The 13,303-nt window shown below is 45.6% G+C and overlaps 1 protein-coding gene across 1 annotated transcript in view; it reads right to left on the reverse strand.

The window, feature by feature from the left end:
• Positions 1 to 13,303, reverse strand: part of RP1 (RP1 axonemal microtubule associated) — a 147,113-nt gene that overhangs the window by 83,704 nt on the left and 50,106 nt on the right. The window contains exons 15-17 of the mRNA XM_072951969.1: positions 11,912 to 12,089; positions 6,710 to 6,841; positions 2,244 to 2,443 (exon numbers count right to left, since the gene is read on the reverse strand). Of these exons, the coding sequence (XP_072808070.1) occupies positions 2,244 to 2,443; positions 6,710 to 6,841; positions 11,912 to 12,089 (510 nt within the window). The remainder of the gene's footprint in view (positions 1 to 2,243; positions 2,444 to 6,709; positions 6,842 to 11,911; positions 12,090 to 13,303) is intronic.

Below are 13,303 nucleotides of genomic sequence, written 5' to 3' on the forward strand. Positions count from 1 at the left end.
AGTAGGAGATCAATAGACACAAACTACTGTGTATAAAATAGACAGGCAACAGGATATATTGTACAGCACAGGGAATTACAGCCATTATCTCACAATAACCTGTAATGGGATATAATCTGCCAAAATACTGAGTCTCTTTGCTGTACACCTGAAACTAACACACTATTGTAAATCAGCTACACTTCAATAAAAATAAATAAATAAAAAGAAAGTAAAGGATGCCAAAAAAACTAGTTTTATAAATGAACTACTGGAGGACCTTGTTAAAATGCAGACTCTGATTCAGCAGACCTGGTCTGGGGCCTAACAGGTCTAACAGGCTCCCAGGCGATGGCCGTGCTGCTGGCCCAGGGGCACAAGGCCCTGGACTCCCGGGGCTGGGGCTTTCGCACCCATCCCTGATCCCTGCAGCTGAGGTAGGGGCTCAGCACTCTGACCTCACAAGAAGCCAGAACATACGCTGACGCCACCGCGCAGGAGACAGAAGGAGGAGCCGCAGTGGCACCTGCTGCTCCGGGAGCACCGGCCGCCTCCTGGGCAGGGCACGCCATACACGTGCCCCGACAGTCTCTGGCCTCACCAGCCGTTAGGGTAAGTGGTATCATGACCCACCCACCCCCTCCATACTAGGAAGGAAAGCAAAGATTAGTGAGGATAAGCAATTTGCTCAAGGTCACAGAATTAATGTGTTAGATCTGGATGTGAGCCTGGTCTCTGTAACTCCAAGACCTCTGTTCTTAACCAATTTACTACATTCTCTGTATGTCAATAGGGTTTTTTAAATGTATATATATTTCCTCTTTGTGTCATCAGACTATGCTGGGTTTTAGAAGAAAACAGGTATCATTTCTACCATCCTTACACGTAAAAATAATCCTGGCCTGGAGAAAGCAGGGACACCTTCAAGGTCACACCATGAACACACGGAAAGCCAGTCCAGCTCACCCAACTGCAGTCTAATGCGCTGGGCTTCTCAACCCTGGCTGCACTTCAGAATCACCTGGGGAGTTCCTCAAAACCTCAGTGCCCGGCTGCGCCCCAGACAAAATTAACCAGAATCCCTGCAGGTGGACCGAGGAGGCGTCCGCGGTGTTAGAAGCTCCCAGGTGATTCCAATGTGCAAGCACGACTCAGAAGCTACCCCATCGGCTCCAAGAGGGGACCCTGGGCGAACCTCCCCAGAAAAACCCCGACGGGACTCACCAGCACATGACACAGCTACACTGCAGGGCTCACTGTGGGTAATCAGAGACTTTGTCAGGGTGGGGGCCCAGGGATCTACCCACAACATATGCATGTTGCGTTCCAAACGATTGTCTTCAAATAGTCTTCTGAAATGGACGTGCTGCCTAAGGTAGGCCTGCCTGTGCACTGGGCCGAGGGGCTCCTTCGTGACTTCGTGTCGGCTTCTCTTCGCTAAAAATGTAATGACTGCAAGAGTCGAGTGCCGGGCTCAGGCCTGAAGGCCCAGCAACCACGCAGGCATTGGTGGTGGCCAGGCACCACAGCCTCACACGGCCTTGGCTTCCTGCTGACTTGAGCTGGCCTCGGTCACTCTCTACTCTCGGCCCGGCCTTAGGACACAAAAGGCTCATTCCCCAGGGAGAATGTCTGCGCTCCTTAACCATGAGCCAGGGACCATCCAGCCCTCCCACTCCCCTGGCAGGGGGTGACGCGTGACGTGGAATGGGATGGCCCTAACTGAAATGTACCCACAGCCCCGAGGAACTGGGGGAGGCGACCAGCAATACGCAGACCCACGCAGCCCGGTGTCTTCTGATGCGAAGGAGAGAGCTATTCCAACGAGCACTGGCAGAACTTCAAAGCACGGCCTCTGAAGACGCCAGGAAAATGATGTCACACCCACAGAGCTCAGCTGAGCAACATCTAAAAGTAAATGCCGGATTCACCAGAAGAATCTCTAACCGGCTTATGACCTGGTTGTAGTCTGACTTGAGGCTGACAGTCATGGGGCCAGTGTCAAACCAGCGGCCCAAGAGGAAATGTCTTTAAAGAAAGCAGTTTTCTTCTACAGCTTTCCCGGCTTATATAAGATATGTAAGGGGGAAATGCTTCCTTTGATGATTACAACAGGCATTAGCATCTTTACGGGGACTCTAGACCAGAGATTTATTTTATATAGAACACGCACACGCACACGCACACACACAGCCACACCCTTCTGTGTCAAGGAAATTCCCTTGAAACGTTCAAAACCCTGTCTGACTGCCAATGCCGCTCACCCGGAAGGCGTCCTCCTGTCCTGGGAGGAAGAGCCGCTCCAGGCCGTCCTTGCTGAGACTGACTGGTCCAGCGACTCCCTCGTCCCCGTACACCCAGAGTGTGACCCGGGCCCGAGTCCCGGTGCTTCCCGTCAGCACTGACACCTCCCACTCGTCTTCCGACGGGAGAGGCTCACGGCTTCGGGAAGGCCTGGCTCCTCCTGTGGGGTAAAGGCATCAGGAGCACATCAGATGCGACATCAGGCAACAGAATTCTTTCCACACGGAGCCCAGGGACGTCCAGGCCCAGGGAGGCGCCGACTCCAGGGAGTTGATCCGGGCCTGTCTCCTCACGGCGAGGTTCTGGTCAACGGAAACTCAACCACTGCCGTACACTGAGTCAGAACAGCAAGCACCTGACGTGCCTTGCAGACTGACTCGTCCTCCACACGGTGACAGGGATGCGTGCGGGAATTTGCAGTCCTGCGTCCACAGGTTTTTCATAAAGCTGCCTGCCTGGCTTACAGATTTTTAGAAGGAACTACTGCAATAATAACAGAAGAAAAATGGAATGAAAACACATTTTCAAATGAGACATAAAAATGGCAAATTGGAGAGAGAAAAGTTTTCTGAAATATTTCTGGAAAAAAAAAATACTGGACCCAAGAGGGCAGGGAAAGGATTTGGAACTAAAGGAAGAATTGTCACAAATGCAAATGATTTCTGAGGCCCTGGGGGCAGGCTGGTCCGGGAGGGCGGGCGCCACCCAGCGGCAGGGCTTCCCAGGCGGCCCCCGCAGCCCACAACCCCGACTCCCCTCGTTTGTGAGAGATGCTTGTGGCGAGAGGCCCCGCTTAACACCGCTGCCTTCTCTGCGCTCTCGTTGCCTCATCGAAGGAGGCCCTGCGGCGTGCGGGCCGACGGCGTCCCCAAGCCCCTCTGCACTGGTCGTCTGGGCTTCCCTGCAACCTTGCGTTAGTCCTTCACTGGCGCTTGCAGGTAGAAGCACTACAGGCTTAGGAAACGAGGCAAATTTCCTCATGCCAAACGGGCAACGGGAAGCCTGGAGTCTTCCCACCTGCAATTCCGCAGCTTGAAACTGCAGGCAGCCCCAGGCAGCTCCTGGGGTCCCACCAGCACGGCCTGCACGGTGACAACAACAGACCCGGCCAAGAACCAGCTCCTCCTGCTACAAGGAAGAAACTGAAGTAAAAGTGACCCCCGCACAACTGTCAATGCTAGGAAAGAACTGGCGTTCATTTTTTAAAATTGATTTTTCTTTACTGTCCTGGGTCATTTCTGTCATTACAACTGCAGGCACTTTTTTCCCTTCAGTTACAACAATCATCAGCATGCATTAAGCTCCTACTACGCAGCAGGCTCTGTGGTGAATGGTTCACGCTCACTTCTCATCCCATGAAGTAAGTCAAACTATGATGTCCATCCCAGGAAAAGAAAAAGAGGCAGAGGCTAAACAACCCGCCCAAATCACACAAGTGACAGACGGGACGTCTGGCCCCGGAGCCCCGGCGCTGCGCCAAGCCGGGGGGGGGGGGAGGCGCTCGGAACTCACCCAGAGGCAGCCCCCGGCTCACTTCGTGCTGAGCTCTGTTCTCAGCGCTTAACGTGCATCATCCCGTCACCTTACTCACCCCCACACAAGTCCTAAGACGCACTGTGCCCTATTAAACAGGTGGACAAGCCGGAACTCAGAGGCTAAGTGGTTTGCCCAGAGGTGCACAGGCAGTAACACAGAAGCAAACATCAAACGCAGGCAGGCGGGTGTGGATGAACCAACAAAGGCAGCTGGCCTGGAAAAGACCGCAAAGATTGATCCAACAAAATTTTATGCCACAATCTAACCTTCAAAACCCAAATGCTGCGTGTGGCCACGTGACTGCTCTTCTCGCCAGTCTAGACAAGGGCCACCAGGAACCCCGCACACACGCTTGGAATTTCTCCAGACACGGGACAGCAGTGCAGTCAGACCTCTAGGGATGGAAGCCCATGGCAAATTGGGGCCCCAGAGAGCACCCGGCGACCTGGGTCAGTGGGATGCACGTCAGGTGCGCACCTGTCACTCACTATCCTGGTCATCACCAAAAATATTTATTTTTATTCAAGAAAAATGTATGTAGTTCCTATTTTGCTGGGCATTGTGTTAGGTTCATTTCCCTCTAAGTATTAGAGTCAGCGACTGAAAGATGGAAAGATAAATAATGAGAGTCTGACCCCGGAGGAGCACACTGTCTTGTGGAAAAGGCAGGCGTCTGGATACTTGATTTCAAACAAGCAGACGCGCACACAGAAAACAACAGAAATACTAACACCATGAGGCTCAGACATAGCAGAGAGAGGGGACTGAAGAGCTGTGGAGAGGTGGCCGGAAGGGCTTCACAGAGGGAACCGCACGCTGCAGGCATAAGGATGAGTCAGATTCTGCAGGAAAAGAAGGGAAGGGCGTTCCAGGCACAGGGAACAGCACTCCCGCACACACCAAGGCTTGGAACAGCAGGCACGCTGGAAGAACCACACACGATGCCATGCACTGGCCGTGACATTAGAGAGATGCTACACGGGAAAAGGAGAAGTGGAGGTCCTGGAAGGCGCCGGGTTGCACACTGCAGCTGAAGTCCGTGGTGGTAAGATCGGAGGATTAGGAAGATCAGTCTGAAACAGGGTGAGCTGCCTGGAGCAGGGAGAGACCGAGGCAGCAAGGCCAGCGAACAAACGATGAACAACGAACAGTGAACAGACAAACGAACCCTGGAATGGGGTCGGGAGCCTAGTGGTTACTTGGTCTCAGCCTTCAGGATGCGCATACACAAGCACGTACGTGTGCATGTGTGTAGCTGGTCTGCTGGATTTACTCTTGAGAACAAGCTGACAGTCTCTAAAACTTCTTTTTCCTGCTCTAACATTTTCACGAACATAAAACATTTGCACAAACATAATACATCGTCAGAGTGCACTCGTGCTACAAAAATTGATGACATGATATGGTATAATCTATAATATAGAACAATGTTAAAGTTCGCGCTGTTATCAATTAAATATGAATTCAATCTAATGCCTTGATCTTTTGGAAATGCACCAAAGTCCATTAGTCTCAGATCATAAATTTATCCATTTGAGAAGCGCACAAGCACTTGCCTTTGTCGATTAGAGATTTAAAATATTCCAAGCTGAAAGAACATTTGATAGAGACCTTGTATTAATCGACAGACTCCTTCAAGGTGTCCCCCTGAATAAAATCTATACCCTACAAACATCAAACTTGCTAAGAGACTAGATCTCATTTATTCTCCTCGCAGAGAAGAATTAAATCCACGACGTGATGGAGGTGTTAGCTAAGGCTGTGATGCAATTACACTGCAACACATAAACACATCCAATCAGCATGCTGTGCACTTTAAACTGAAAAAAAAATTTAACAATGGTAAAAAAATTTTTAATGTTTTTGCCAGAGGAAATTTTCATAGAATATGTAGATTTTCTCTTCAGCATTTTGCTACTCATAAAAAAATTCCTAGAAATTTCAGCTAGCACGCTATTTTCAACCAAGGAAAATTTTACTTCAGAAAAAATTTAGGTGCTAATTATGTCCTGACACAAGATTAAACTCCCTCTGTGAACAAACTGAACTCACTACACGCTTCTCAGGCAGCGTGACGGGTCACACTGCTCCACAGACATATCAGCGGGGCCTGGTCCACAGCAACAAAAATCAAAAGGCCAAGTTCTGTTCCCTGGTTGGCAGGATCACAGGCTTGTCAGCAAGAGAATCTATTTTCTGTTACTAACTGAAAGGAAGAGAGCACACCCAACCACTGATGTTCAAAAGCACTTTTTTCAGAGACAACATTGTATCTGTCTCTCTCAGGGTGGGTTTAAAAACAATGGTTCAGAAACACTGGTCACTACTTCATTTTGCCCAAAGATGATTCTGATGCCCAGAATTTGTCAGATACCATCCATTTCACTTCTCTGTCAGACAGAAGGTAGCATGTTTAAGAGCAAGAAAAATAATCAAACAGACCAAGAGGTAGAAACTAAAAATTCAGACCGGGGAGGCGCACAGTGCTTTATTCATGCCTCAGTTTCTACAGCAGGGAAACGAAGACTATTTTTGTTGTAGCTTAGGCTTTGGTGAGAATTTGCTGTTATTCACAAAACATATACATACAATACATTTTGTTGGTAATGGTCCAAGGCGATAATTTAATGCCACCTTCCTTTCAAGTATTGTTCTGGAGTAAACACTGACTTCAAGAGAAAGAACCAAAAGAACTAAACACATTTTAAAATATACATATTCTTTGCAATATAAAACCAAGCATAAAAAGCAAGATAACATCTTAAAAGCAAGTTTATGTGACATAATGCAACCTACATTATAAAAATAATTCGGCGTTCTTCCCGAGGCAGCCACTAAAAAAGCCACGCAGACAAAGCAACCAAAAGAAGCAATAACAGGTGTTCCTAACCTGCAGTGGAAGAAGGTGCAACACCTCCGGCCTCAGGCTCTGCGGGCATCTCTTGCTGGTTTTTTGACTTAACAATCCTTTCCTCCTCTTGGCTGGGTGGTGCAGACATACCCGACGGGTTTTCTCTGCCAACTGAAATTAAGAATTTTTAAAAGATGCTATCCTCTCAAAATCACTTGATTCTTCTCAGAAAACTCACCATATGTTCAGCTATGCAAGTTTAAGTTTTGCTATTGTTTCCACTTCAATGCCTCATCAAATCTTTTTACTCTGCATTACACAGTTCACCAGAAAGTGATTTTTTTTTTATTCTTAGCAGCACGTTGCACATGAATGGTATTCCTATTAAATCCATTCACTGCTCTGTGAATCCAAGCAATAATTTAACGCCACAGTATGAATCAAATGACTCATTCAGGATGTTTTTCTTATAGATTCTAAATGGGAATTCCTTTGCTAATCTGGTACATTGCTTTCATCAAAGGGAAAACTAACTAAAATGTCATTCAGACAAGACTTCATGTGACTTTACTGAAATTTAAGAATCCAGTAAGCATATATATACATGCAAGTGAAGAAAATATTCGCTATTTTTCTGCCTTTTATTTGGAAGCAAGTTGTTTTGGTGTCTTGTTCAGAAATAAGTATCTTCAACCTAGCTGAACAACGACTCCGGTTTTACAGCGTACGCCCCCGAATGCTATTTGCACTCAGGATTTAGAAGTTCAAGTTGCCTGTGTTTCATTTCCAAGGACCAGGCACAGTACAGCCATTTTTAAATGGAAGTAGTGATAAAGGTAAGGACAAAACAGCATTTCCATTGGCACACACAGTTCAACAAACACGAGCCTTTGGACAGCAGCATCCCTTGGTCTTTCCTTTGTTGAGGTGTCTAAGGATTAACCTGAGTCAAAATAAATGCCTTAGAGGAGTTGTAGCAACCAATTCTGCAGGAGCACCTCCCTGTGCAGCCCGAGGTGGGGACAACGCAAACCTGATGGGGAAGCCGAAGGGCTCGTGGTGGACACGTCCGTTTCTCTAGCTTGTGGCTCTTTTTTTTTTTTAACATTTTTGATTGATTTATAATCATTTTACAATGTTGTGTCAAATTCCAGTGTAGAGCACAATTTTTCAATTATACATGAACATATATATATATTCATTGTCACATTCCTTTCTCTGTGAGTTACCATAAGATCTTGTGTATATTTCCCTGTGCTGTACAGTATAATCTTGCTCATCCATTCTACAATTTTGAAATCCCAGTCTATCTCTTCCCACCCTCCAGCCCCTTGGCAACCACAAGTCTGTATTTTATATCTATGAGTCTATTTCTGTCCTGTATTTATGTTTTGGTTTTTTTTTGTTTTTTTTTTAGATTCCACATATGAGCAATCTCATAGGGTATTTTTCTTTCTCTTTCTGGCTTACTTCACTTAGAATGACATTCTCCAGGAGCATCCATGTTGCTGCAAATGTCGTTATGTTGTCGGTTTTTATGGCTGAATAATATTCCATGGTATAAATATACCACATCTTTATCCAGTCACCTTCTAACTTGTGGCTCTTGTCTTGTGAAAATGGGGAAGTGTTACTAGAAACTGTGTTTTGAAGGAACATTAGTGCTTCCACACCCTGTCTTAGATTCCGAGGATTCATGGTGCTCCAACAAAATATCCATGGCAGTGTCTCCAGCACTCTTGCTCTTATTAAAACAGGAAATTGCCTCAGTGTATTTAGGAATGACATCTTTAGGGTAAACTTCTCTAGGAACAATCTACTGTACAAATGTTGACATTTATGATACTGGAGGTGACATTCCCTGGATCAGTGACTTCTTGGTCAATCTGGGTGTCTGCAATAGCAGGGAAAGTCTACTCTGCCAACTTTCAGTATCAATTTTTTCCCCAGATTCTGAGAATTCTAACAGATAACATATAGAACATACTTCTTTAAGTCAGCCCAAACCTTGACAATGTTCGTCAAGGCCGTGAAGTTCAGCTGACTTGTTGTAGTCCAAGGATTCTTTCTTGAAGGCCATGTCAACAGGTATCTCCATATTTAATATTTACACCACTTCCTATAAATGGGCTCTCTGCCTGTAATTCTATTAAGTGCTTCTTCCTACTGGATTTATGAGAGAGAATCTTACCCCTCACTTGGCCATGACTCTATCCAGCTTCTTAAACGTTCATACAATGACAAGATAAATAATGAGATATACATAATGCATTGGGCTAAAACACCACGTTAATGCAAAGTGGTGCTACAGTCATTTTTACAGACTGAAAATAATCACTGAGAAGGTATGAGGCTGAGAATTTTGTTTTCTTTTAATTCCAAAGTCTAGAATCCTTTGGTATAAGCCTTTGAAGAGAAGCAATCTTTATAGAGCTAAGATCTACAGCTTTATAGTCTGTTTGAAAAGCCTCCCGTTGATTGTAAGTGAAAAGAGACACCTGCAATGGATGTCTAGCATTCACTGGAACTCCCATAAATGTTACTCTAACGGACAGACAGAACTCCACGGTGATCCTCATGGGCTGATCCAAACAGGAAGAGCTTGGTGGTCACAGGGACGTGCACCTGGCCGTCAGGATAGCTGGTGAGATCCAAGCACGATGCCCGATGGTCCAAAGTCAGGGCAGCAGAAGCTCTCAGCACAGCCAAGACCAACGAGAACCTTCGGGCAGTTCCCCACAGGACCGACCGCTAGTGCCCAAACCGCACGTCTCTTTGCTGAGACCGCTGGAATTACGGTGGCACAGTCAGCTTTAAGACGTCTATCGCTATCTAAGTTGAGCAAACAATTCCACTCTTGGTCATTTCTGCTAAGAAGAAACTTTAGACTACTACAAAAGTATGTGCATATGTGAATGATCCTCCCAACAGTCTCTGTAATAACCCAAAAAATTGAACAATAAAATATCCAACATCAGGGGCTGGTTAAATAATGTGTCATAAACTCATCAGTGTAACTCATCTGAAAATACGGCATAAATCTGTGTGTATGAAGAAAATCATTTTTAAAGTAAAAAGCACATGAAATTGTTTTACATATACAAGACTGCAGCTCAATTTTATGTCGAAAAATATACTTTGAAAATATCTATAGAAAAGGGTAGACAAATACACACAGCACACACCTTCGCAGAAGAAAACCATGACAGGCTACCCCTCAGAATGTCAGCAGGTTTTATCTCCGGGTAGATTTCTACCTGAGCAAATTTCCAAAACTTTCCACAATTACATGTATTGTTTGTATAATAAAAATAGTAAAGTGAAAAGTAAACTATATAAACAGATTATAGATGTTTATCAACCAATTTAATCACACAGGCTGAGAAGAATCAGGCCTAGCCCTACTGGCCATAAGCTTTTAAAGTTGATTCACAGTCACTGGGGATGCTAAACTATTTTTTTCGAAAACATTATCAAATAATAAGAGTGCAGTTTCAAGACAATAAACATCGTGTACCTACTTTTCAAAGTGACATAAAATGGTAGAACCCAGGCTCTGGCGTGTCCGGCAGAAAACAACTGCCCACAAGCGTCAGCTCTTATCACTGAATCGAGAACTCTCCTAGACATTCACTCGTCTGACCCACAGCTCTGCTGGGAAGACGAGGAGGACGCTGCTGCTGTCCGGTTCCCCAGACACAGAAGCCACAGCTCTCCTGGGTCGGCTGGCGTCACCAAGCCCAGAGCGCTGGGTGCGGGGAACAAAGCTCAAAGCACCCACGCTCTAGGGAAAGGCTTAAACCGCAGAGCCTGTAAAAAGGAAGGCTCCATTCCTATGGCTCCATTGGCACTAACCCCCTAAACTGGCAAACATGCCTTTTATTATCTCTCTCTCATTTGTCACCACAAATTATCGTTCCTCCTACCCACCTCCCTTTCTAAATCACTGCTCGCTCTCCTTTCTCATCCATCCTCCACTTCCTGTGCTCCTCCGGCGTGGGGGCGGCCCTGCCGGCCCCTCACACTCACTGCTCTTCCTTCTGCTCCAGCCTGGGTCGTTCTGCTCTCCCTCACGTCGCCTATTTCCCTTCAGAGCTCCAGGGACAGATGGCATGCCCGTTTTGTTGAGTAGGAGTGCCACTCTGTGCCAGCCCGTGGGAAACGGAGGGTGGAGGGAGTGGGGGAGGGACAGCAGCAAGTTAAGGTGTACCAGCCTAACAATTTTAATTTTAAATACGGCAACTGAAGGCTGAAAAGGAGCTGATGCAGACAGCGCAGAGGACAGGGCCAGCCACGCCGCCATGTTAAATCACGCTCATTATGTTCTTATTTTAGATGATCTTTTATAGGACACCACACAGATACAATACAGATACAGATATAATTACCCTGAAGATCTACATTATATTTACATAGGACCCATCTGATAAGATATATATAAAACTTACAGAATTTTATACGTAGCTCCGTACAGAGCACAGGTAGACCTTGTTAAGAAAAGAGAACTAAAATCAGATTCCCACTGACTAAGAAAATCATCCAGATTGTGATTAAGCCAAAATCCATGGGACTGAGTCAGAGAAAAATTAGACAGCAAACTAAATTTTGAGATAATTTAAGAACACAATAGAGTTACCTAGTTAACCATTGTTCAAGCAAATATATTCTAAGCTTAAATTGTTTAAATAAAGTCCTCAGATCCTTACTTCAATTTGCTAGAGAACCAGAACTTAAACATGAGAGAAACTAGTTTCAAAATACTCACAATTCTGTCCTATCCTTTGGACTTTTTTTCCCCCAAATCCTATTTTTAATTTCAACCCCATTTGTGTTGATTGTTTTTTTCTATCTCCTTTGACACTGTGAACATTAAAAATTAATAGCAATGAAACTGAGAATGTTTCTAACAGCCCCATGCCCTCTCAGTGTGCATGGAGATGCCCCTAAGTGACAAAACACAAGTGCACACGTGTGCACACACACACACACACACACACACACACACACACAAATGCACCATAGAGGAGCTTACAGTAGCAAAGACTCTAGACCTAACGTTAAACACCTGAGACTCTGAGGTCAGTGTCTTCATTACGAATTTTTCTCACTGCTTCTAGAGCGACAACCAGTACCAAGCCTGACGGCAGAGACCTGCTCAGTGACCCTTTGGTGAGATTATCCGACCCTGCACACAAGTCACTACCAAGCAAATCAGAAGGAAGTACTTCAGGGTAAACGTACACTTGATGACGTGTGGGTAGAAGAAAACATCCCCATTCTTGGTATAAACAGCTGGTGCTGCCTGACCATCTGACTGCAGTCCAACGAACCGCCCCGGGCTCTTCACAGATTCCAGGCTGACACATGCATTTTCCAGGTTCTTCTTAATTTTAAAATGACAGTCAGTACCTCCTGTGCCCTACGATCAATACAATATTATTTCATAAATATGAGCAAACACTGAAGGACAGAATTTAAAACCAGTCATTTCACAAGAAGATGGCTTTGTTTCATTTTCAAGTCCTCCTGACAAATCTAGAAGCTTTTTGCATCACCTGCACGCCGTGCTTCACCCTGTTCCTTAAGATCCAGAAACAGAGACCGCGTGACCCTCTAAAATAGTGACAGAAAGAAGAGGATGATTCTGCCAAGTCCATGTACATTGAAACATGAACCAGTTCTGGAAAGCGAGTTCTGGGAGAATGAGTTAAAATTCCCAATAGCATCTATATTTTCTTTGTAAAAGATGACTGCAGCCTGACCTCTGCCCTCCAGGGCAAGTTTCTTGTAGGTGAGAACCAAGTCTGTTGTCTATCTGTGTCTCACAATATAAACAGGAACTAAGCAACTTCTACCTTCTGTTCTTGTTATGGATACAATAAAACCCTGGCTTTGATTTGTTCATGGCCAAGTCAAGGACACAACCACATATACAAGTAAAAATATAATATGTAAGGCCAGCGGGACAGAGAGGAACTCCTTAGGTCTGGGGAGAGAAAAGGCACTAAGCTCAGGAGAATCAGGAAGGGCTTCCTGGAGGAGGTGAGGCCGAGTTAAGTGTAGAATAGCAATTAAGCTAAGTAGAGGGAAGTGGGAGGTGGGGGAATCTCAGGCAGGGGGGCAGCACGAAGGAAGGCCGGGAGGCAGCAGGCAGCATGGTGTGTGGGTGAACAGCTTCCTGAGGCTGCTGACCCAGCAGGGAGCAGAGGTGAGACGGAAAGGAGGGTCAGCCTGTTTGCCACACAGGAGTCTGGGCTTGATCGCAGGCCGACTGCGGCCAATCCATAGGAGCCACTGAAGGATTTTAATCAGAGGAGCAATATGGACAGATCTCAAACTGTCTTCAGGAAATTTCTTAAGTGCCCCTCTAATACCTCCAAGAAATAAAAAACTCATTATCTACCCAGTTATGTGCGTCTTTACAGGTTTCTAATAACAGTCAACAAAATCAGTTCTCTCCTCTTCTGCAGGTTGTAGCCTTGCAGTTCCCCTTTATTATTTTTCAAATAGGTGTAAAAGTAGAGTCATTCCAGCCCGAAGATGTCTGTTCAGACACAGTGAAAGTGAAAAATAAATGCCTGATTGTTACGCATCAATACTGAATCTTAAGAGCAAAAATGCATGTACATTTTG

Source organism: Vicugna pacos, chromosome 29 (assembly GCF_048564905.1).
Source record: "Vicugna pacos chromosome 29, VicPac4, whole genome shotgun sequence".
NCBI classification, from domain to species: Eukaryota; Metazoa; Chordata; class Mammalia; order Artiodactyla; family Camelidae; genus Vicugna; species Vicugna pacos.